This window comes from Xenopus laevis, chromosome 2S (genome assembly GCF_017654675.1).
Source record: "Xenopus laevis strain J_2021 chromosome 2S, Xenopus_laevis_v10.1, whole genome shotgun sequence".
Taxonomy (NCBI): Eukaryota; Metazoa; Chordata; class Amphibia; order Anura; family Pipidae; genus Xenopus; species Xenopus laevis.
The window spans coordinates 167,176,549-167,203,423 of record NC_054374.1 but is presented as its reverse complement, the minus strand read 5'-3'; the positions used below and the strand labels follow the sequence as shown (position 1 = coordinate 167,203,423).

Genomic DNA, 26,875 nt, shown 5'->3' with positions numbered 1-26,875 from the left:
GTGGGGGGCTGGGGGCAAACAGTTCAGAATCCAGGCGCTATGAGTTAGGTGCAACTGGCCGTAAAAGTGGCCATGCTCTGGTGGATCCTCTGTGGCAGGACTGACCAACAAGAGGACAACAGGGAAACATCAGACTTTCTGCAATTGGTCTTTTCAGATTAAGGTTACAAGATCATTATTGGGCTGTAAACCACCAGTAGAGGTTCTTTTAATGAAAATATAATGAAATATTTATATGGTGAGTGATAGATCCCCTTTGATATTGCTGTGATCTCACAAATAGAAGCTTTTTTAAAAAAATTTTTGCAGAAGCAGTATGTGGAGTGTGCCTATGTTCTATTTTGGTTTGAGTATAAGAAGGCTTTTTGTTTGCAGCAGGGCCTACATGGAGCACCTCCAGTTAGTTATTAAGTTTAAAGTATTTTGTTTATGCGGAACAAGTTTTGCGGGGAATGAGTTTAAAAGTTTGGATCCCCTTTGATAGGTATATATTCATGGTTGGCCAGTAGTGACTTACAGATGGAGCAACCATTAACCCCATAGAAGTTCTTATATAAGATCTGATTCTAAAAACAGCAAATGGCTGTAGAAATCTGGAATAACCTGTGAAATTTCTTTGGGAAACCTCTGGCTACAGTGTTGGACTGGGCTGGCAGGAGACCAGGATAAAACCCTCATGGGCCTCACTGACCCAGACTTGTTCCCTTGCCTGGGCCCATCACAGTTTAGAGCAGTGATCTCCAACCAGTGGCCCCAGCCCCTTGGATTCTGCTCCCAGTGGCCTCAAATAAGCAGCTTATTTTTGGATTCCAGTCTTGGAAGCAAGTTTGGTTGCATAAAAAAACAGTTGTACTGCCAAAGAGAACCTCCTGTAGGCTGCCAGTCCACATAGGGGCTACCAATAGCCAATCACGCTTTTTTCATGTTCGTGTTGCTGCCCAATTCTTTTTACATTTAAGTGCGGCTCACAGGTATAAAAGGTTGGGGACCTCTTGTTTAGAGGAAGGTGGCAGTCAGGAGGAGGGTCTGGGAGGTTGCAACAGGGCACTTGAAGTCAAACCCCCTGGTGGGCCTCAGATGCACCTCAGTCTGGCTATCATTTTCCATCCCATCATAATTACACATTGGCATGCATTTTAGATAATTCAGTAACCTGGAACAGCCTGGAATATCAAGTCTGGATAACTTTGGCTGTCACTGTTATTTATCATTCCAATTACACCTAGGAATGTTGATTAGCAAATAGCTGCACAGATACAGTAATTCTCTTTAACAGCCTGTGAAAACAGTTTGGGATAACTCTTGGCTATCACTGTCTACCTCATTCTAGTGAATGCATCAAATGACTCTAGAGATAATGATCTGGAGTAGCCTGGGACTTCACTTTGGGATAACCCTTGGCTATCACTGTCCATCACATTCTAGTGAATACATCAAATGACTCTAGAGAGAATGATCTGGAGTAGCCTGGGACTTCACTTTGGGATAACCCTTGGCTATCACTGTCCATCACATTCTAGTGAATACATCAAATGACTCTAGAGAGAATGATCTGGAGTAGCCTGGGACTTCACTTTGGGATAACTCTTGGCTATCACTGTCCATCGCATTCTAGTGAATACATCAAATAACTCTAGAGAGAATGATCTGGAATAGCCTGGGACTTCACTTTGGGATAACTCTTGGCTATCACTGTCCATCACATTCTAGTGAATGCATCAAATGACTCAAGAAAGAAAGATCTGGAGTAGCCTGGGACTTCACTTTGGGATAACTCTTGGCTATCACTGTCAATCGCATTCTAGTGAATGCATCAAATGACTCTAGAGAGAATGATCTGGAATAGCCTGGGACTTCACTTTGGGATAACTCTTGGCTATCACTGTCCATCGCATTCCAGTGAATACATCAAATGACTCTAGAGAGAATGATCAGGAGTAGCCTTGGACTTCACTTTGCGATAACTCTTGGCTATCACTGTCAATCACATTCTAGTGAATACATCAAATGACTCTAGAGAGAATGATTTGGAATAGCCTGGGACTTCACTTTGGGATAACTCTTGGCTACCACTGTCCATCGCATTCTAGTGAATGCATCAAATGACTCTAGAGAGAATGATCTGGAATAGCCTGGGACTTCACTTTGGGATAACTCTTGGCTATCACTGTCCATTGCATTCTAGTGAATGCATCAAATGACTCTAGAGAGAATGATCTGGAATAGCCTGGGACTTCACTTTGGGATAACTCTTGGCTACCACTGTCCATCGCATTCTAGTGAATGCATCAAATGACTCTAGAGAGAATGATCTGGAATAGCCTGGGACTTCACTTTGGGATAACTCTTGGCTACCACTGTCCATCGCATTCTAGTGAATGCATCAAATGACTCTAGAGAGAATGATCTGGAATAGCTTGGGACTTCACTTTGGGATAACTCTTGGCTACCACTGTCCATCACATTCTAGTGAATGCATCAAATGACTCTAGAGAGAATTATCTGCAATAGCCTGGGACTTCACTTTGGGATAACTCTTGGCTATCACTGTCAATCACATTCTAGTGAATACATCAAATGACTCTAGAGAGAATGATCTGGAATAGCCTGGGACTTCACTCTTGCTATCACTGTACACTGCAGTTCACATAGGAACACATTTTAGCTCATAATCGTAGAGATCACTATCTGGGACAGCCTGATATCAATATGGGATAACTTTGGCTATACGTGTTCATAATAAAGTATCACATTGTGTAACTAAAACAATACAATCATTCAGTGACCCTAATTATCCTCATAACATCACCCGCATGCCAGTATTTCCATTTGTATGTGCCAGAAATGTATAACTAAAGCAGTGAGAGTAAAACACCTACATTTAAAGCACTTTATTATTATTATAATTTAGTGGTTAGTATGTTGGCATTACCCAGTTTACGATAATAATTTCATCAGATGAAACAATGTATCACAGTTGCAAGAGCAACTTTCATGTAACAGTGTATCCAGTCGGATTAGTTACTACAACGGATGGTTTTCGCTCTCTCCGTCGCCCATGGAAACCTGCCCATACAAATGAATAAGGATTAAACCATTCAATCCCGCAAAATGTGTGTGATACAAAGGTTGGTGGGGCTGAAGTTCTACCTTGCGCACAAAGACTCTCTGGTGTATAATTAACTCCCTGCGCACCTGTCAGCGGAGCCGGGAGTTAAATCCACATGAAGGGGCTGTGTAGGGGGAGGGTAATGACAGAGCCTATTTTTATCTGCCTATTTGATACTCCAGTTATGTATGGAACACTTATGGCATCCACTATGTTTAGCAAGAGACGGCACATGTATCTGTCGCCTGCCTCCGGACGTCGCTTCCAGTAAAATGAGAGCCTCTTCCTTCTCCAGGTATTTCCCAGATTATTCCGTGTCTAGGTAGGTGCAGGGAGAGGGGCACTTCCCAAACAGATTAGGAAGCACAAACATGTTTCCTTTCTTCTGGAAGATCGTTGGAAATATTGATCCTCGTGCACTGTGGGTGTATTTTATTCAGTATGTGCCCTGTGCTCTTGAACTGTTCTATTTAATCCCTCTGTGTGTGTATTTATATATCGTTCTTTTATTTGTAATGATTTTAATAGTAGGGTTTTATTTTGCCATTTTATTTTAAGTTTCAATATTCACTATTGTTTTTGGGGATGATGAGAAAATTAGGTGATTCTATAGGATGTGCCGACCTTTTGCCTTGTATTTCCAACCTGACCCCAAGGGTCACAGGCACAGAATGATAGCATTTTTTTAAATTTGGCTTCAACCGGTGGTGTAAATAACAGGGGTGTGTATGTATGTGCATTATTTGGTGGGATGTGCAACTGTACCTGGGTCTGTCCCCTATAGATCAGAGGTTTGGCAGGGGTAAGCCAGTGACAATTGCTACAGCACAGTAGGTATGTAATGAGAGCAGTTACACACTCAAGGCTAACAGATAGGTGGGTCAGACTGGCCACACCAATGAAACCAATGCAGTGACGCAGGTATCACCTTTGAAACATGTCGATTTGGTAAAAAGCTGCTGGGAATTCTTCTGCATTCCCCAGAGGATCCATAAAGGATCAACCCCTCGCTTTTTTATAATTATACCTTATTTACATAACGCTAACATTTTCTGCAGCATTTTGAGGAGATTTATACATCATTCACATTAGTCCCTGCCCCAGTGAGCTTACAATCTAAGGTCTCTGTCACATTCCAATTAGTCCCTGCCCCAGTGAGCTTACAATCTAAGGTCCCTGTCACGTTCTTATTAGTTCCTGCCGCAGTGAGCTTACAATCTAAGGTCCCATTCATATTCCCATTAGACACTGCCCCAGTAATCTTACAATCTATGATCCCTGTCACATTCTCATTAGTCCCTGCCCCAGTGAGCTTACAATCTAAGGTCCCTGTCACATTCTCGTTAGTTCCTGCCCCAGTGAGCTTACATGCTATGGTCCCTGTCACATTCCCGTTACTACCTGCTGCAGTGAGCTTACAATCTAAGGTCCCTGTCATATTCCCATTAGTTCCTGCCCCGGTAAGCTTACAATCTAAGGTTCCTATCACATTCCCATTAGTCCCTGCCCCAGTGAGTTTACAATCTAAGGTCCCTGTCATATTCCCATCAGTCCCTGCCCCAGTGAGCTTACAGTCTAAGGTCCCTGTCATATCGCCATTAGTCCCTGCCCCAGTGAGCTTACAATCTAAAGTTCCTGTCAGCTGCACACCCACTTTATCAGCATCCAAATAACCAGCCCACTAATAACATGTAGCTACTGCATCCACCAGTTTCCATCACATCACTGCCCCCTGTGTATGCTGGGAGTAGTAATACAGATATATGTTGGACATCTTTGATTAAATTGTATGTCTGGACCTTTCCTATATACCAGACCTGCTTATATTAGATCTATTTCCAATGTTTGCAAATGTCAAGCCTCCCCTCCCCCTTTAGTCTGCCCTGTTATGTTAAGGGGGAAGGGCAAGTCTCACAAACAAATGTCCAGTTGGGCTTCACAAACACATTCCTAGTACTATGTGAGTCTGAGAATAGCTCAGCGGTGATGATGTGGGTCAGGGTAACATTAGGACGCACGGCCAGGCTTATCATTTAACACTGGATAACATGACAAGAACCCGCACTGTAATGTCTGGTTAATTGCTCAAACGAGGAGCTTGACTTCCTCTCTGGTCCTTGGGAACTTTGAGCAGAATTCTTTGAAGATCTGGATAATTGCTGAGCCAAGACAGGATCTTAGGGCAATGGGTTTATTTACTTGTTTAGTAGTTCCCATGAGTAGCTGCAGAGTTTGACACTGAGCTTTGCTACTCTATAGCTGGCAAAGCTAATTGTTTGTATGGGGGGTGGCGATCTAGAAATTATTATATCCTATAGGGGCTGCATAATATGTTTTTGGAAGGGAGTAGAATCCTCAACAACTGAAGTGGGGGAAGAGTAATGGGATTTATATAACATTACACAAGTTCCGACAGCGCATCCAATTGGGTAGAAAGCAAGCAAACCCTCCATAATAGTTTATAAATAAACAATAATGTTTCACCAAAACTCAGCAAAATAAAAATAAACCAGGTCCAGTTTGCTTATAAGCATGTCCCTGTAGTGATTAACGTTTGGATAGAATCACATACTCAGAATCTAAAAGAATTTGCTGGAGTTTTGGTAGAGACTTAAACCCTAGTGTCGGTCAAGCTTTCCAAAGTAAGGTCTACCTGTCTCCCCCAGCTCATCTGTTACTAACCTCTCTATTTCTGACAGTGCTTGAAGGAGAGCAGCTTCATGACTGATGGTGCACTTTACCACAGAACATTGCCATGCCCCCCCCCCCAAGCACAATGTCATTCAGGAAACTGCTGTCCTTCAAAACTTGTCAGAGAGAAACACAGGTTAGTAAGTGGTGAGCTGGGGAGAGGCAGGGGGACACCTCTATTATAAAAGACTACTAGGGTTTATGTAGCCATCGTGATATGTTTCTGTTATGTAGACTGAAGCACTAGGGCACAATGACGACAGTAGAACAAGAAGGAGACAGTAGGGTAAGATAGAGACAGTATAGCAATGTGGAGGCAGTAGGACAAGTTTCAGGCAGTAGAACAAGACTGAAGCAGTAGGGCACGATGACGACAGTAGAACAAGAAGGAGACAGTAGGGCAAGATAGAGACAGTATAGCAATGTGGAGGCAGTAGGACAAGTTCAAGGCAATAGAACAAGACTGAAGAAGGGTACAATGACGACGGTAGAGCAAGATGGAGACAGTAGGGCAAGATAGAGACCAGAGGGCAATGTGGAGACAGTAGGACAAGTTTGAGGCAGTAGAACAAAATTGAAGAAGTAGAAAAAGATGCAGTCAGCAGCAGACCATGATGGAGAGAGTAGAGAAAAATGACCACAGTAGATTATGAAGTAGTCAGGAGGACAATGTGGATGCAGTAGGGCAAGAAGAAGACAATAGAACACAAATGAGACAGTAAGACAAGATGGACACATAGTAAAAGATTCAGGCAGTAGGGCAAGATGGAGACAGTTGAATAATATAAAGTATGGTCATATGGAGAGATAGTACAAGGCTTAGGCCTATGCGTGGCTTTAGTTACCCAACCCACAGCTCTAAGTAAAACCATTCCTCGGGTTATAACCTCTAGCAGAAAGCAGCACAACTAAAAAAATGCTGTTAAATGTCAATATTTCAAGCTATTAAAAACATTTAAAGGGATCAGAAAGTAAAGTTATCTCTGACATTTCCTGATGTGTTTTGGTCCTTGGGGGTTCTAAATCTTTTGTCAAGTCCATAAATACAATTACAAATTTACCAGTCACTAGGGTTGGGTGAATTTGACCGGTTTCGCTTTGCCAAAATTTTTCTGCCAGCGACATGTCGCCGACGCCCATTAAAAATTATTTTTGTCGTGAGGTGAAATTTTTTTTGATGTGCGTCATTTTTGACGCGCGATGCCATATATAAAACACAAGTGCCCCTCCCATGGCTCTATTTGTCCCACCCACAACACAAGTGCCCCTCCCATGGCTCTATTTGTCCCGCCCACAACACAAGTGCCCCTCCCATGACTCTATTTGTCCCTCCCAAAACACAAGTGTCCCTCCCATGGCTCTAATTGTCCCGCCCACAACACAAGTGCCCCTCCCATGGCTCTATTTGTCCCTCCCAAAACACAAGTGCCCCTCCCATGGCTCTATTTGTCCCACCCACAACACAAGTGCCCCTCCCATGGACCTATTTGTCCCGCCCACAAAACAAGTGCCCCTACCGTGGCTCTATTTGTCCCGCCCACAACACAAGTGCCCCTCCCATGACTCTATTTGTCCCGCCCACAACACAAGTGCCCCTCCCATGGCTCTATTTGTCCCACCCACAACACAAGTGCCCCTCCCAAGACTCGATTTGTCCCGCCCACAACACAAGTTCCCCTCCCATGGCTCTGGTTATCCCATATGTTGCTCTGTGCAAGGGTCAGTACACCACCCATAGCTCTGGTTGCCCCATCTGAGAACAAAACAAAAGAAAAAACCTGTCATGTAACCCCATGAGCTAACACTCTAATGTGCCTCTTTTATTTCCTATACTAATTCTTTAACACAGAAGAATAAGTGAATCAAGTAGCTGGGAGTATGTTATTCATTACACTGCCTGGGTCTATCCTTACCCCCTAAACCCCTCTCTCATCTTCACCCAAGGCCCCAGCTCCGCCCCCTCAGTCTTACAGCTCCTCATAAACAGGTTAAGGCAGCCAACCAAAATCTCCTTCCTCAGCTCCCAGCATGTGCTCCAATCTGATTGGCTCTTATCAGGGTCACCCTGCCTGGCTTCCGGGGGCGGTGCTGTTCCTCTTAACCAATCGGAATATTCTTCTTGAGCAAGGCACTGAGGTCCCACCTCCATCACTTATGATTGGTGCTCCCACTTCCTACAGGTCCCCGCCTACTCAAATCTGATTGGCCCTCCATAGTCGGATTTTTTACTCCCGCCTCCATGTTGTGAAGAATCCTCCAGTCTCCTGAATTTCAGTTCCTACTCACATCTGATTGGTCCTCATGGGCAAGTGGGAAGAGGAACGCTAAAAGCTCCTCCCCTTCACTTGGATTACATCCTGAGGAGAATAGGTGATTGGTGCAGGCAGTAAGACGTGGGGCAGAAGTTGTAGGTAAGTCAATGGCAATTAGACAAGATAAGGAGAGAGACACGAGGAGGACAATATTAGAGGGACATTTGTCAGTGAGTCTGGTCTCTTGTATCTTGGGAACAGGAGCTTCTTGTCCAGGCTCTCAGGGGCCCTGCCTGTGTCTGGGGTCACTGACTCAATTCCCTGACTCACTGGGTTGCCATGGCAACAACTTACCTGCACTTCAGTCTGGCCTAGTGTTATTATTCATCTTATTATTCCCACAGCATTGTGCATATACTCTCTCTCTATATATATAACTTATACTGACACATTCCACATATCTATTTATATATACGTATGCAATATACTGGCATGGGATCCGTTATCTGGAAACCCAGTATCCAGAAAGCTCCGAATTATGAAAAGGCCGTCTCCCATACACTCGATTTTATCCAAATAATCCAAATTTTTAAAAAGTATTCCTTTTTTCTGTGTAATAATAAAACAGTCGCTTGTACTTGATCCCAACTAAGATATAATTAATCCTTATTGGAGGCAAAACCAGCCTATTGGGTTTATTTAATGTTTATATGATTTTCTAGTAGACTTAAAGGGATACTGTCATGGGAAAAAACATTTTTTTCAAAATGAATCAGTTAATAGTGCTGCTCCAGCAGAATTCTGCACTGAAATCCATTTCTCAAAAGAGCAAACAGATTTTTTTATATTTAATTTTGAAATCTGACATGGGGCTAGACATTTTGTCAATTTCCCAGCTGCCCCAAGTCATGTGACCTGTGCTCTGATAAACTTCAATCACTCTTTACTGCTGTACTGAAAGTAGGAGTGATATCACCCCCTCCCTTTTCCCCCCCCAGCAGCCAAACAAAAGAACAATAGGAAGGTAATCAGATAGCAGCTCCCTAACACAAGATAACAGCTGCCTGGTAGATCTAAGAACAGCACTCAATAGTAAAAACCCATGTCTCACTGAGACACATTCAGTTACATTGAGAAGGAAAAACAGCAGCCTGCCAGAAAGCATTTCTCTCCTGAAGTGCAGGCACAAGTCACATGACATGGCAGCTGGGAAATTGACAAAATGTCTAGCCCCATGTCAGATTTCAAAATTGAATATAAACAAATCTGTTTGCTCTTTTGAGAAATGGATTTCAGTGCAGAATTCTGCTGGAGCAGCACTATTAACTGATTCATTTTGAAAAAGTTTTTTTTTCCCATGACAGTATCACTTTAAGGTATCAAGATCCTTATTACGGAAAGATCTGTTATCCTTAAGACCCCAGGTCCCGAGCATTCTGGATAACAGGTCCCATACCTGTACCTTGTACTTGATCCCAACTAAGATATAATTAATCCTTATTGGAGGCAAAACCAGCCTATTGGCTTTATTTCATGTTTATATGATTTTCTAGTAGACTAAATGTATGAAGATCCAGATCTATGAACTGTACTTGTCTGATGGTTTCAGTGGTTGTTTGAGGTCTCGCTGCAGTTGTGCAGTTACAAAGGAATATGAGCTGCAGTCGGGTCACTCTCATTGCTCCGGATGTGAGATTAACCTCTTTCTGCTCTGCAGGATTAGTGGCGAGCCCGTTCTGATCCACGGCTCATTATATTTGTTTATTGCTGGTCAGCCAGAGATACCCAGGAGTTGTGCGACTAAAGGAGAACTAATGCACAATAAAGTATTAGGCTACAAATTCTACACCTTGGGGGAATGTCATTAAAATTGCAAGCGTTACTTAAAAGAGCATTTTTGTGAATGTTTTGTGCTGCTCGCAATGAAAAAACATTCGCTGCTGACTATTACATTATCACTAAGCAAAGGTTAGCTGTAACAGGTTAGCTCTGGAGCTTTGTTAAATATTTAGGGCCCTTACACACGGGCGTTTTTACCTGCGCTCCCCTACATTGCGTTTCCGTTCATCCTCAGGGGAACGCAGGAGTAGACGCAGTCACTCCTGCGTTCCCCTGAGAAGGGGGCTGTACTCACACAGACGCATGTAAGCGCCAAATGCAGTTGGGGATGCATCATGTTGCATTTCACCTGCGTTCTGCGCATATATGTGTCTGTGTTACTACAGCCCCCTTCAAAATAATTCACTGCGTCTACTCCTGCTCCGTTGCGATTTCTTCCATTCATCCGCAGGGGAGCGCAGGTAAAAACGCCCATGTGTAAGGGCCCTTAGTCGCAAAAAAACCCCTTTGTTATTGCAAAATATTATTTTATTCACTGCAAATATTTGCAAAAGCCATTTGGCCACAAACTTTGCGATAAAGTCATTGAGATCTGTAATCAGTTAAAAACGTTGCAAACATGGCCGCTAATGTTCCCAAAGGCGTCTGCGATTAGATTAAAGGAGCCATTTTTTATGCTGCTGTACAAAGGAAGGTGTAAAGTAATCTGTGGACCAGGGGAAAAGTGATTGGGACATTACTGCTGCCTCAAAGGGGTTTCATTTCCTCGTCAGATACTTGTATCTATGTTTATTTAATTAACGATCTTTCGGCTAATTCAAATAAGGGCCATGAAAAAGGAGCTGATAGATTAGCAGTTGCAGTATTACTACGGGTATCAAGCCTATTATCCAGAATGATTGGGACCTGGGATATTCCGGGTAAGAGATCTTTCTGTAATTTGGATCTTCTAGAAAATCATATAAACATGAAATAAACCCAATAGGCTGGTTTTGCTTCCAATAAGGATTAATTATCTTAACTGGGATCAAGGTACAGGTATAGGATCCATTACCTGGAAACCCGTTACCCAGAAAGCTCCGAATTTGGAAAGGCAGTCTCCCATATCCAAATAATCCAAATTTTTTAAATAGATTTTTTTTTTCTGTGTAATAATAAAACAGTCGCTTGTACTTGATCCCAACTAAGATATAATTAATCCTTATTGGAAGCAAAACCAGCCTATTGGCTTTATTTAATTGTCACAAGATAATCTAGTAGATATAGGGGGTTATTTATCAAAATCCAATTTTTCAGATTTTTTAAGTAAAAAAAAGTCCACCAAACTAAAATCCACGTTTTGACCTTATTTATCATTAAAAAATTTGAAAAAAGCAGTTCGGAAAAACCTTGAAAAATTCTGTTTTTGCGAAGAAAAAGCCTAAATCTTTTTGGGTTTTATGCCCGAAACGCTGCAATCTTTTGTAAAAAAAAAAAGATTGAAACCCCTGTTTTTTTTATTTTTGCCCAAAACTCAGCGCAAACCAAGATATCTTCAAATTTGAAATGGGACCTTTGCCATTGACTTCTACAGGACCCAGACATCTTGCAGATAAGAGTATTTTCGGATTCAGACTTTTAGCAGCCTCAGGGTATAATAAACCCCGAAAATTCAAGTTTTTTTTTTCCACTTAAAATTAGGATTTTATAGTAAAAAAAAAAACTTGAATTTTCCGGATTTATTATACCTCGAGGCTGCTAAAAGTCTGAATCCGAAAGTACTCTTATCTCCAAGATGTCTGGCTCCTGTAGAAAGCAATGGCAAAGGTCCCATTTCAAATTTGGACTTAATAAATAACCTCCTTAAAGTATGAACAATTGAACATCAAAAGTACGGAAAGATCCATTATCTGGTAAACCCCAGGTCCTGAGCATTATGAATAACAGGTCCCATACCTGTATTTTTTTATTACATGTAGAGGATCCCTTATCCGGAAACCCAATATCCAGAAAGCTCTGAATTATGGAATGGCTGTCTCCCATCTCCATTTTATCCAAATAATCCAAATTTTTAAAACTGATTTCCTTTTTCTGTGTAATAATAAAACAGTAGCTTGTACTTGATCCCAACTAAGATATAATTAATCCTTATTGGAGGCAAAACCAGCCTATTGGGTTTATTTCATGTTTATATGATTTTCTAGTATACTTAAGGATGAAGATCCAAATTATGGAAAGATCCATTATCTGGAAACCCCCAGGTACCGAGCATTCTGGAAAACAGGTCCCATACCTGTATTACAGAGAAAAGGGAAATACTGTTTTAAAATTTGGATTGAATGCAGCCTATGGGAAACAACACGTAATTCGGAGCTTTCTGGATAATAGGTTTCTGTATAACGGATCTCTTACCTCTGCTTTTTGCCATTTCCACGATAAAGGCAATTTCTCCCATAAGGCTGCAATAGAAAAGCTCCACCATCTGATTTTCTCCGCAGATATAGATATTTGAAATAAACACCTTTTATGAACTACATCCTCATTTTAATGAGCAGAGCTGCTGATAATAGGTGACACAACGCCTAAAGCTGCATCTGAAATAAAAGTGAAAAAAAAATGACCAATGGCAACTAGTCAGTAAATGTATCTTTCATTTGGCATGACAGGAAAATTGAGCATTTGTAGCCATTTGCCAAATCAACTTCGCTTGGAGAGCAAGAGGCACAATCAGCCGGAGCCAAGCGAGAGACAATTCTGCTTTTCTCACAAAATGCCAATAAATAATAATAATTAAAAAAGAACATATTTAAAGTTGTAGCAGAAGCAGGAAACCAGTATGGGCTTACAGATAGGGCTGTGTATGGATACAGGTATGGGAACTGTTATCTGGAAACCCGTTATACAGAAAGCTCCAATTACAGAAAGGATGTTTTTACAGGAATAATGTGTAATAATAAAACAGTCGCTTGTACTTGATCCCAACTAAGATATAATTAATCCTTTTTGGAGGCAAAACCAGCCTACTGGCTTTATTTCATGTTTACACAATGTACTAGTTCTACAGGTATGAAGATCCAAATTACGGAAAGATCCATTATCCAGAAAACTCCAGGTCCTGAGCATTCTGGATAACAGGTCCCATAACTGTACTCAGCTGTTGGCGCCCTCTTCTGATATACAGGGGTGTCTATAGAAGGTGCCCTGGGATCTACTTTTGCCACCTGAGATCTAACTTGATAAACATAGTGGTTTGTCTACTGTAATACTTTATTTTTTTCTATAGTTTTTTAATTATTTGCCTTTTTCTTCTGACTCTTTTCAGCTTCCAAATAGAGGTCACTGACCCCATCTAAATAACAAATGCTCTGTAAGGCTACACATTTATAGTTATTTCTAGTTTTTTTCTTTTTTTCTATTCAGGCCTCTCCTATTTATATGCCAGTCTCTTATTCAAATCAGTGCATGGTTGCCAGGGAAATTTGGACCCTAGCAACCAGATGGCTAAAATTGCAAACTGGAGAGCTGCTGAATAAAAAGCTAAATAACTAAAGAACCACAAATAATAAAAAATGAAAACCAATTGCAAATTGTCTCGGAATATCTGTCTCTACATCATACTAACAGTTAATTTAAAGGTGTACAACCCCTTTAACAGTACATGTATCCCTTAATATCTTGGAATAAAAACAAATAAATAATGAACGTACATTGCAAAAGTGCTTAGACTAGTCCCTCATCAATTTTACATTCACTTATTTTAAAGTTTTACTTATCCTTTAAAATAACTGAATGTAAAAATAATGCACTTATAAGATGGCCATAGATAGTCCACCACTGCTATAATTAGCTACATTGGGTCTCACTTACTAACACTGGGCATATATAGGTGCCTGGACAGTAACCCATAGCAACCAGTGAGTGATGAGCTATAGTCTCCAGCTGCAGGAAAATAAGGAAAGCTATTTTGATTAGTTTCCACGGTTACTATATTCGTGCAAATTTGTGTAATGTTCATAAATGAGCCCCTGTTGTCTTCAAATCATTCCGAGGAAAAAGTCTTCCAGACTGTAAGCTCTTGGGGTCGGCAGTTGATACTGTTTTAGTGTTACTGCGCTTGGCAATTCTGTGCTCCTATGTAATAATAGTGTGCGCGCCCATTTTTATATGCGCCACGGAGCCGCAGTCTAATTTTGGCCGGAGATAATTAACTTTCTCAGCATAGTGCAGATTGGTTTAGAGAGATGGCTAATCAGATATAGACTACGGCTTTCATTGTGACCTGGAACCCAATGGTGACTGGAGTCTAATACGTAATGAGCCAAACGCAAATTACAGTGAGTCATATGCTCCAATGCCACAGCATCTGCTAATACATTTGCATTCTCCGCATTTTGTCTTGTACGGAAACAATCCGTTGCAATAGACACACATTGCAGCCATTGTAACTCCTTCCCCAGGTACCCAAACCTTGCTCCCCCCACAGGATCCAAATAGGGGTTCACTGGACTAAAGTTGCTATTTACTTTAAAAACTGCAGTTTTTTCCTGCACTCCCCTGCGTTGCGCTTTATTCCGTCCAGTCGCAGGGGAGCGCAGGAGTAGACGCAGTTAATTAATGCGAAGAGGGCTGTACTGACACAGACGAATGTATGCGCTGAACGCAGGGGAAATGCAACATGATGGGTCCCACCTGCGTTTGGCGCTCACATGCGTCTGTGTGACTGCAGCCCTCTTCACATTAATTAACTGCGTCTACTCCTGCGCTCCCCTGCGGCTAAACGGAAGAAAGCTCAACGCAGAAGAGCGCAAGAAAAACCAGCCTTGTATAAGAACCCTAAGGGGCCGATTCACTAAGGGTCGAATATCGAGGGTTAATTAACCCTCGATATTCGACTAGGAATTAAAATCCTTCGACTTTGAATATCGAAGGATTTAGCGCAGATAGTTCGAGCGAACGATCGAAGGATAATTCCTTCTATCGAACGATAAAATCCTTCGAATCGAACGATTCGAAGGATTTTAATCCAATGATCGAAGGAATATCCTTCGATCAAAAAAAGTTAGCCAAGCCTATGGGGACCTTCCCCATAGGCTAACATTGACTTCGGTAGCTTTTAGATGGCGAACTAGGGGGTCAACGTTTTTTTTAAAGAGACAGTACTTCGACTATCGAATGATCGAATAGTCGAACGATTTTTACTTCGAATCCTTCGATTCGAAGTCGTAGTCGAAGGTCGAAGTAGCCCATTCGATGGTCGAAGTAGCCCAAAAAAACCGTCGAAATACGACGTTTTTTACCTTCAAATCCTTCACTCGAAGTTAGTCAATCGGCCCCTAAGTGTGACGTAGGGATATTCTGAGACTATTTGCAATTGGTTTTCATTTTTTATTATTTGTGGTTTTTGAGTTATTTAGCTTCTTATTCAGCAGCTCTCCAGTTTGTCATTTCAGCCATCTGGTTGCTAGGGTCCAAATTCCCCTAGCAACCATTCACTGATTTGAATAAGAGACTGGAATATGAATAGGAGAGACCTGGATAGAAAAATGAGAAGTAAAAAGTAGCAATAACTATTGGTTTTTTTTAGATGGAGTCAGTGACCCCCTTTTGAAAGCTGGAAAGAGTCAGAAGAAGAGGGTAAATTATTGAAATACAAAAAATAATGATAATAAAACAATGAAGAACGACTGAAAGTTGCTTAGAATTAGCACTGTATATAACATACTAAAATGTAACCTAAGAGTTAACCACCCCTTTAATTGCCTTTTATAATACTGTCCCACTGCCCCCCTACTTCTCTGTGTAGGACCAAAAACTTTAAAGGGCACGTGAAGCCAAAAATCTTTTTTTTTTGCCCCATGAAGGATGATGTAATTCTATTACAGTTATGGGACTTGTTATCCAGAATGCTCGGGACCTGGGGTTTTCTGGATAGCAGATCTTTCCGTATTTTATGCCTTAAGTCTACTAGAAAATCATGTAAATATTAAATAAACCCATGGTCTGGTTTTGCTTCCAATAAGGGTTAATTATATCTTAGTTGGGATCAAGGCACAGGTATAGGATCCATTATCTGGAAACCCATTATCCAGAAAGATCTGAATTAGGAAAGGCCGTCTCCCATAGACTCCATTTTATCCAAATAATCCAAATTTTTAAAAATAATTTCCTTTTTCTGTGTAATAATAAAACAGTTGATTGTACTTGATCCCAACTAAGATATAATTAATCCTCATTGGAAGTAAAACCAGTTTATTGGCTTTATTTAATTGTCACATGATAATCTAGTAGCTATAGGGGGTTATTTATCAAAATCCGATTTTTTCTGATTTTTTAAGTAAAAAAAGTCCTACCAAACTAAAATCCACGTTTTGACCTTATTTATCATTGAAAAAACTGTATACAATCGGTTTGGAAAAAACTTGAAAAATTCTGTCACATGATAATCTAGTAGATTTAGGGGATCATTTATCAAAATCTGATTTTTTTCCTGATTTTTTCAAGCTTCCAATAAGGATTAATTATATCTTAGTTGGGATCAAGAGCAAGCGACTGTTTTATTATTACACAGAAAGAGGAGATCAAAATTTTTTAAAAATTTGGATTATTTGATTATAATGGAATCTTTCTGTAATTCTGATCTTTCTGGTTAACAGGTTTCCGGATAACGGATCCCATATTATTATTTTGAAATCTAATTTGTTGCAATATTTTTTTTTTCATGGAGCAGCTCTATAAACATGGTTACCATATCTTAAAACCCCCAAATTTTTTTTTTACCCATAAGCCACATCCAAATTGGTTTGCCAAATAAGGACTGTGATTGGTTATTTGATACCCCCATGTTTACCTGCAAACAGATACAGCAGCAAGTCACAGGCATATTTCCCCTTTAGCTGTGGTGTAACAGACTCAACATGTGTTTGACGTGTTCCTCAGTCCTCACTATGGATTGTTAGCCTCCCTGTGTGATTTCCCAAATTCAAGCAGAGCAGGGATGGGGCCCTCCTGTGTGTGTGGCCCTTTAATAAGCAGCTGTTTCTCTATAGCAAGGAGGGTTAGAATGTGAGGAGTGAGTGTGAATATTGGACCATTCCCAGTGTTCAATGATCTGAGGGCTCCTGTGAGTCCACTGATTTACTGGGGTCAGTGACCCTCAGCACTCAAACTGAACATATCCGTCAGAGTATTTGCTTTTAGAAGATGACAGTTATTTCATACCCCGCTGTGACAGTTGCTTGCCCCCTCCAAACTGTAATCAGAAGGGTGTGTGTGATTATAAATTAGATTGTAAGTTCTGTGGGGCAGCGATTGCATTCATAGGGCTCAATGACTAATAAGAGTGCAGTTAGCCATAGCCCTTAGTTTAGCTCTGTGCCGCTGCCACTGGGTTAGTAAATCAGACCATAGTAAAGGGTTATAATAAAAGGATATAAGTGATATTAAATATAAAGTCACAGAACAGTCTGTTTCTGCCTCCCATAGGAGCATTGTTATAGATTTCCTTGTTAGCAGCAGAACGAGGTTGGTTTCCCTTTGACAATTTCATTATATTCTAAAACTGAGCTGAGTCAGCGATTCCCATGAAGTGGAACATTTGTCTGTTCTCCCCACGGCTGCAAAAGGATAAGTAAACCTTTAAAATAAGCGAATGTAAAATTGATGAGGGGACTATTCTAAGCACTTTTGCAATGTACATTCATTATTTATTTTGTTTTGATTCCAAGATATTAAGGGATACATGTACTGTTAATATGAATGAATTTTGTTACAACAGCGCCACCTGCTGGTCAGTTTCCCACCAGTCTGACCAGCAAGTAGTCAAGGAAGTTGTCAGGAGAAAGAAAGAGGCTGATGTTCTTCTGCTTAGGAAAGATGTGAGAAAGGTTTCTAATTTTATTCCTAAGCAGAAGAACATCAGCCTCTTTCTTTCCCTGCAGTTTATTCCTAAGTTATAACCAAAATTTAGGAGGGACAAAAAATGTTTTTGCTGTGGGGCCCAGTAACTTCTTCCTCATACCAATGGAGGCAGAGTGAAATGTGTCTTCTGTCTGGAATGGGCATACATCAGTGAAGAAGGGCCCTAGGGCAGAAGACCTCAGTGGAAGCCCAAGTCTGGGGAAAAGATTAGCCAGATGATATCACCTGTTTAGTCCCTCCGGGAGTATGAGATTTAGATAACAGCCTGACACTCCAACAAGGTGTATCTTATATTAAATACATCAATTCTGTGGCACCTGGATTTTACCATTTTCATGTTAGTAAAATAGCCAGTGGTGCTCACTTGAATGATTTTACACACACACTTAAATGGTCAAAGAACAACCCCCAGTGACTTCTAATATCCTTATCATTTACAGTAGGGGGTACATTATCCCTTATAAGTGAGTGATACTCAGAGTTCCCTGTATAACTCAGCCTGCAGCCTTGTGTCTTTATATGGTCACAGAACAACCCCTCAGTGACTTCTAATATCCTTATCATTTACAGTAGGGGGTACATTATCCCTTCTAATACATGAGTGATACTCAGAGTTCCCTGTATAACTCAGCCTGCAGCCTTGTGCCTTTATATGGTCACAGAACAACCCCTCAGTGACTTCTAATATCCTTATCATTTACAGTAGGGGGTACATTATCCCTTATAATACATGAGTGATACTCAGAGTTCCCTGTATAACTCAGCCTGCAGCCTTGTGTCTTTATATGGTCACAGAACAACCCCTCAGTGACTTCTAATATCCTTATCATTTACAGTAGGGGGTACATTATCCCTTATAATACATGAGTGATACTCAGAGTTCCCTGTATAACTCAGCCTGCAGCCTTGTGCCTTTATATGGTCACAGAACAACCCCTCAGTGACTTCTAATATCCTTATCATTTACAGTAGGGGGTACATTATCCCTTATAATACATGAGTGATACTCAGAGTTCCCTGTATAACTCAGCCTGCAGCCTTGTGTCTTTATATGGTCACAGAACAACCCCTCAGTGACTTCTAATATCCTTATCATTTACAGTAGGGGGTACATTATCCCTTATAATACATGAGTGATACTCAGAGTTCCCTGTATAACTCAGCCTGCAGCCTTGTGCCTTTATATGGTCACAGAACAACCCCTCAGTGACTTCTAATATCCTTATCATTTACAGTAGGGGGTACATTATCCCTTATAATACATGAGTGATACTCAGAGTTCCCTGTATAACTCAGCCTGCAGCCTTGTGTCTTTATATGGTCACAGAACAACCCCTCAGTGACTTCTAATATCCTTATCATTTACAGTAGGGGGTACATTATACCTTATAATACATGAGTGATACTCAGAGTTCCCTGTATAACTCAGCCTGCAGCCTTGTGCCTTTATATGGTCACAGAACAACCCCTCAGTGACTTCTAATATCCTTATCATTTACAGTAGGGGGTACATTATCCCTTATAATACATGAGTGATACTCAGAGTTCCCTGTATAACTCAGCCTGTAGCCTTGTGCCTTTATATGGTCACAGAACAACCCCTCAGTGACTTCTAATATCCTTATCATTTACAGTAGGAGTATCTCATAGAATAAGCATTTCCTCAGATTAACAACATTAGTAATTAGTGGTGCAGTACCAGATATACATTGTATATTTATATCATAATTGTGCCCTTTAATCCACATAAATCAGCAGCCGTACATCTCCCATAAATTTGGGCTTATATATGTTTCTTTATGCGGAAAATCCTGTTAAATCCCGTGGAAATGAATACTCAGGCAGCAGTTACATTCCAGCTGGGATTAATTTTAACTCAGTATTTCATGGTAAATAACAAAACATGATCGCTAATAAAATCCATTCCGCATGGAATGACTGTGAAAATTATTTGGCCATATATTATCAGATCTGGTCAGACATGTTGGCTGGTTTTGGCCGTACTGCTGGTCTGTCTGGGTGTTTATGGCAATTTGGCTTCAGAGATTTTTTAAAGAATTTTGTGAATTTTTCCACATTTAATATTAAAGGGAAACTGCCAATCAGGTTAGATTGTGAGAGCAGCTATTGATAAGCTATAAGCATTTGCATTTAGGCTGCAGTTTCTAACACCATAATGAGTGGAGGGATGAAGCGGCTATAAATGACTTATTTTTACTTCTTATTTTCACACTCTGCTTTATTTCATTGGCACATTCATTAGAACAATTCGTGCATAATTTGCAGATTCTGGGACCTGTGCTGGATCCTGTAAATTTGGAACAATTATGCACTCGGGCGAAAATACCTTCAAAAAGCTGCTTTTTTGCATCTCAGTCCTGTTCTTTTAGGGCTCTTACACATGAGCGTTTTTACCTGCGCTCCCCTGCGTTCCGTTTTTCGGCGTTCAGCCGCAGGGGAGCGCAGGAATAGACGCATTTAATTATTTCAAATGGGGCTGTACTCACACAGGCGCATGTAGGCGCCGAACGCAGGTTGAGACGCAACATGCTGCATTTTTCCTGCGTTCGGCGCCTACATGCGCCTGTGTGAGTACAGCCCCATTTGAAATAATTAAATGCGTCTATTCCTGCGCTCCCCTGCGGCTGAACGCCGAAAAACGGAACGCAGGGGAGCGCAGGTAAAAACGCTCATGTGTAAGAGCCCTTAATGTGACTGACTTTGTAGCAATGGAAAATGTTTCTCAAAGTGACTCAAATCACCAGTGCAGTGATCCTCCCGCAGCTTTCAGCTGTAATTACTCACCTGGGAACTATTAGGCTTCCGCTGAATGGTGCTTAGTACAGGTATGTGTCTACCTTGCCAGTAAGTAACTTATTCATAGGGAACAAAGATACAAATATACCAATGTCAATATTTTTTTATATACTGAATACATATGCTACCATAGTTTGTTTTTCTTTCTTTTCAGGCTATGTGCATGCATGCTTAGGGGACTTTTTCTTCTAAAGTGTGCTTAGTACGGGGGTATTTTTATTTATTAAAGTGATACTGTCATGGAAAAACATGTTTTATCCAAACACATCAGTTAATAGTGCTGCTCCAGCAGAATTCTGCACTGAAATCTTTTTTTCAAAAGAATAAACTGATTTTTTTATATTTAATTTTGAAATCTGACATGGGGCTAGACAAATTGTCAGTTTCCCAGATGCCCTCAGTCATGTGACTTGTGCTCTGATAAACTTCAATCACTCTTTACTGCTGTACTTCAAGTTCGACTGATATCACCCCCTCCCTTTCCCCCCCAGCAGGCAAACAACAGAACAATGGGAAGGTAACCAGATAGCAGCTCCCTAACACAAGATAACAGCTGCCTGGTAGATCTAAGAACAGCACTCAATAGTAAAATCCAGGTCCCATTGAGACACATTCAGTTACATTGAGTAGGAGAAACAACAGCCTGCCAGAAAGCAGTTCCATCCTAAAGTGCTGGCTCTTTCTGAAATCACATGACCAGGCAAAATGAGCTGAGATGCACCTACACACCAATATTACAACTAAATACACTTGCTGCTTCAGGAATGACATTTTATATTGTACAGTGAATTATTTGCAGTGTAAACTGTGTCATTTACATCATACAAATTATGACAGAATCCCTTTAATGCCTTTTCTGATATAGAAAAACTAAAGAACTAGCATAACAAATATACACAACATTAAACATAATTATATCCAATGCAAATTATTATAATTAGCTGGTCCAAGCAGCACACTTCTATGTACATTACATCCTACAATGCTGCTTATATTACAACCTACAGTAATAAATCGGGAACAATACAAACACAAATCAAAGGTTTGATTCCAGGAAGACAAAACATTGAGCCTTAAACCTTTATGAGCCCCATCAGAAAAATATAAGAGAGCAAAAATGTATTGGGGTGAAAAGTATTTGCCAACAATTGTGGTGGGTCAAACTGAATGCCCCTCCATAGACCCTTCCACCTTGCTTCATCCATCCTTTGGCTCTCCAGAGATCTTCCCAAGCTCCCCCAGTATCATCTCCACCACCACTGGACAGGAGAGGACCTCACGCCTCAGAGAAACCTTTCACCGTGCACTCCAGCTGTAAAAGCGGACAACAGAGCTGACTAAGAAAAGAGTGCCCAAATCATAACCCCTGTGTCGCTTGAATGCCCCATAGATCCACTCCTGGTAACTACAACCAGAGAGACAAGGAATGGCCAAGGCAACAGAGACTTCTTTGTAGACATCTATGTTAAAGGGGCAGTGAAGTGAATTATTTCTCACTGTGGGACCACGTTCTGTGCAGTAAATAGGGCATGAGGCTAAACTACCAGTACAGACGGGCTGTCACCCTTCAGAAATCACAGGGCCCCTGTACAACAATTTCTGGGGGCCCACCTACCCCCACACACAGTAAAAAGGCCACACAGAAACTGTAAAAAAACACTGGGCAAAACCCATTGTTGATCACCCCCCCCACACACACACACACTACACCAAAAACTTTGGTGGACAGATTCACCTCTGCAAGTTGAAAAAAAAAACATATTTGGCCATTTGAAATTCGAATAAAAAAAGACCAACCGAAATTTTTTTTGGAGTGAATAGGACGTTTGTGTTTGAAATTAGAATCGTTCGAATTGAAGTAATATCGCATTCAATCAAATCGAAGTTTTTTCAAAAAAAAAAAACCTTTGGATTTTTAAAGTCCATCAATTGACTCCAAGTAGGTTCTAGGAGGTCCCCCATAGGCTAAAACAGCAATTCGGTAGGTTTTAGATGGCGAATGGCTGAAGTTGAATTTTTAAAGAGACAGTACATGATACATTTCAATATTTGAATTTTCTAATTTTTTTCAAATTCAAATCGAATTTGGACTGTTCCCTAGTTGAAGTACACACAAAAATAGCTCGAAATTCTAATTTTTTTCATTCGAATTTTCACTTTGACCCTTGATAAATGTGCCTCTAAGGGGCAGATTTATCAAGGGTTGAATTTCAAATTTGAAAAACTTCAAAATTTGAATTCTAAAAGACCAACTGACCAATTTTCACAATATATTTCACATAATTACTACATGGCAGCACAGAAACCAGTGCAATTAGCATCAGAATTGAATAATCAGCAAACCTGTAGCATCAGCTTATATTACAGCCAGGGAAGCTCATTTTCTGCTGGATAATTAGTGACGAGCCCTAAGCTTAGCTTCTCAACAGCCAATCAGAGCCCACTGAGCATGTGAGTGTCACAGACACTTTCCAAGATGGTGACCCCCTGTGACAAGTTTGAAGTCCTGGATCATTGCTGCTATTGACAAGCTCAAACTTTACCCTCGTGCAATAAGTTCACTATATAAAATAGGACATTTTTAAACACATTCATTTTTATGGTTTAGTTCTCCTTTAAGTTAACTTTTAGTATGTTGTAGAATGGCCAATGCTAAGCAACTTTTCAATCGGTCTTCATTTTTTCTTTTTTAAACTGTTTTTTTAATTATTTGCCTTCTTCCGGCTCTTTCCAGCTTTCAAATGGGGTCACTGACCCCGTCTAAAAAACAAATTATCTGTAACATTTATTGTTATTGCTGCTTTTTATTCCTCATCTTTCTGTTCAGGCCTCTCCTGTTCATATTCCAGTCTCTTATTCAAATCAATATATGGTTGCTAGGGCTATTTGAACCCTAGCAACCAGATAGCTGAGATTGCAAATTGGAGAGCTGCTGAATAAAAAGCTAAATAAGTCAAAAACCATAAATAATAAAAAATTGCAAATTGTCTCAGAATATTCCTCTCTACGTCATACTAACAGTTAATTTAAAGGGGAACCACCCCTTTTGCACTTCTGCCTGGAGGATAAGTAAATGAGCCCTAATGATTTCCCCGTTGCTTCTCGCTTTCTCACGCGTTGCATCACTGGTTTATTTGATACACAGATACAATTACTAAGGAACAATTATTTACAAAGATCATTTTATGGTAATGAAAGAAAGAGGAAACTATTTATGGTCTTGTCCTGAGCTGAGTTCTCATAATCCAATGGCTCTTATTAACCGTTTCTTTTCTACTTCTTAATTGCTGCAGTGATTGGTACAGTATTGCGAATACTAATGGGAATACTAATGGGAATACTAATGGGAATACTAATGGGAATACTAATGGACCTGGTAGTCTGGATACAACGTGATACAATAAGGAAATCCTCCGGTTACAATGAAACATAGTGTAATGTCATTGTGCGAGTGCAGCAACATCAGGTGTTTGGCTCATTCCCCTTTTCCCTATGGGGCTGATTGTTTTTCCTGGGGATTCTCCTTATGATTTACAATGGCTGCTCCTTTCATACTGGAGAACCCCCCACAATGCAGCCATTCTGCTAAATACAAAGTCGTTTTTTTTCATAGGGAAATGAGCTCCGGCGTTCCAGCATTAAGTGCCCATTCCTGGATGTGGCAGCTCTCGGCTCTGAAAACCTTTGCTTCTAATTCCTTGTAGTGTGGCAAGAAACTGGGGCACTTCTCTGCTTACTCAAATACAGTTATGGGACCTGTTATACAGAATGCTCAGGACCCGGGCTTTTCGGATAATGGATCTTTCCGTAATTTGGATCTTCATTCCTTACGTCTACTAGAAATTCATATAAACATGAAATAAAGCCAATAGGCTGGTTTTGCCTCCAATAAGGATTAATTATATCTTAGTTGGGATCAATTTCAATGTACGCCCCCCTGTACATGCACCAGTTAGGGCTCTTACACATGAGCGTTCTGACCTGCGCTCCCCTGCGTTCCGTTTTTTGGCGTTCAGCCGCAGGGGAGCGCAGGAATATACGCAAGTCATTATTTGAAATGGGGCTGTACTCACTCAGGCGCGTGTAGGAGCCGAACGCAGGAAAAATGCAGCATGTTGCGTCTGAACCTGCGTTCGGCGCCTACATTGAGTGAGTACAGCCCCATTTCAAATAATGACTTGCGTCTATTCCTGCGCTCCCCTGCGGCTGAATGCCGAAAAACGGAACGCAGGGGAGCGCAGGTCAGAACGCTCATGTGTAAGAGCCCTTACCGGCCAACATGTATTTCCCTGCCATACCTATTAGGGATGCACAGAATCCACTATTTTGGATTCGGCCGAACTACCGAATCCTTTGCGAAAGATTCGGCCAAATACCGAATCGTAATTTGCATATGCAGTATTACTTCCTTGTTTTTTGACAAAAAGTGACGTGATTTCCCTCCCTGTTCCTAATTTGCATATGCAAATTAAGATTTGGTTCGGCCGGCAAAAGGATTCAGCCAAATCTGAATTTTGCTGAAAAAGGCTGAATCCTGGCCAAATTCCAAACCAAATCCTGGATTTGGTGCATCCCAGTACATATGGTCCTGCATTGGGTCGGGTACCTGCAAAGTGTTTGGATTCCGGGCAAAAAGTCCCTGATTCCTTGGCGGTGTGGGCAGTCCACGGGTAATCTGGCTGCGTACCCGACAAAGGTGCGGGCTTGTTCACCCATCCTAGTGGTTCTTTCAGTTTTTACTCTGTAACCTTGGAGGGTTTGTATTCCCTTTAAATGATGGCTGTTGAGAGTGTTGGAGCCTGGCGGCATTGAGAGCAGTGGAGCAGAGAGAGCACAGGCAGCACAAAATCTTTTCTCAAAACTATTTATCTTATAGTAGGGGGCAGATTTATCAAGGGTCGAAGTGAAAATTTAGAATTCTTCAAATTTTTTTCATGTTCAGAACCGTCTAATTGGACTAGGGAGTTGTTCAAATTCGATCCGAGCTTTTTAAATCCAAATCAAATTCGATTCGAGTTTTCGGGTCAATTTAATTCATCCGAGTTTTAAAAATCCGTTTTTTTTAATACATTTCAATTGATCGAATTTATGGGAGTTTAGGGGAATTTTTTAAAATCGCATGAATTCAAAATTCGACCATCGATAAATGTGCCTCTAAGGGGCAGATTTATCAAGGGTCGAATTTCGAATGAAAAAAAACTTTGAAATTTGAATAAAAAAAGACCAACCGAAATTTATTTAAAAAAGTTTTTTTTTTTTGGAGTGAATAGGACGTTTTCCTTTATCGTACGAATCAAAGTAATATCGCATTCGATCAAATCGAAGTTTTTTTAAAAAAAAAAAAACTATTGAATTTTCAAAGTCGACTAATTGACTCCAAGTAGGTTCTAGGAGGTCTCCCATAGGCTAAAACAGCAATTCGGCAGGTTTTAGATGGCGAATGGCTATAGTTGAATTTTTAAAGAGACAGTACATGATTCATTTCAATATTTGAATTTTCAAATTTTTTCAAATTCAAATCGAATTTGGACTATTCCCTAGTTGAAGTACACAAGAAAATAGCTCGAAATTCTAATTTTTTTCATTCGAATTTCCAATTCGACCCTTGATAAATGTGCCTCTAAGGGACAGATTTATCAAAGGTCGAATTTCAAATTTGAAAAACGTCAAAATTTTAATTCAAAAAGACCAACTGAAATTAAATTAAAGGCTTTTTTTGGCCGAAAAGGTCTGCTTTTGAGCGAATAGGTTAGTTTTCGATCGAATTTGAATCGTATGAATTGAAGTAATAGTGCACTCGATTGAATTCGATTTGAAGTTTTTTTAAAAAAAAAAAAACACTTTGATTTTTCAAAGTCCACCTGTTGACTCCAAGTAGGTTCTAGGAGGTCCCCCATAGGCTAAAACAGAAATTCGGCAGGTTTTAGATGGCGAATGGTCGAAGTTTAAAGAGACAGTACATGATAAATTTCAATATTCGAATTTTTTAATTCTTTTCAAACTCAAATAGACTTTGGACTATTACCTTATCGAAGTACACAAACAAATAGCTCAAAAAAAAATTTTCATTCGAATTTTCGCTTCGATCCTTGATAATTGTGCCTCTATGAGGCAGATTTATCAAGGGTCGAATTTCGAATTTTAAAAAACGTCGAAATTCAAAATCAAAAAGACCAACTGGAATTCAATCAAAGGTTTTTTTTGGTCGAATACTTTGATCCAAGTAGGTTCTAGGAGGTCCCCCATAGATTAAAAAAGCAATTCGGCAGGT

At 40.5% G+C, this 26,875-nt stretch overlaps 1 protein-coding gene across 2 annotated transcripts in view; it reads left to right on the top strand.

Moving 5' to 3' along the window:
* The window catches only part of LOC108710079 (cGMP-dependent 3',5'-cyclic phosphodiesterase), a 313,782-nt gene that overhangs the window by 73,839 nt on the left and 213,068 nt on the right, over positions 1-26,875 (top strand). The window contains exon 1 of one of the 2 annotated variants that reach the window (XM_041584656.1): positions 3,226-3,404. The exons of the other annotated variant lie outside the window; for it this stretch is intronic. Within the exon in view, the coding sequence (XP_041440590.1) occupies positions 3,298-3,404 (107 nt within the window). The 5' untranslated portion in view covers positions 3,226-3,297. Of the gene's footprint in view, positions 1-3,225; positions 3,405-26,875 lie in introns of those variants that run through there. 2 annotated transcript variants of the gene reach the window in all.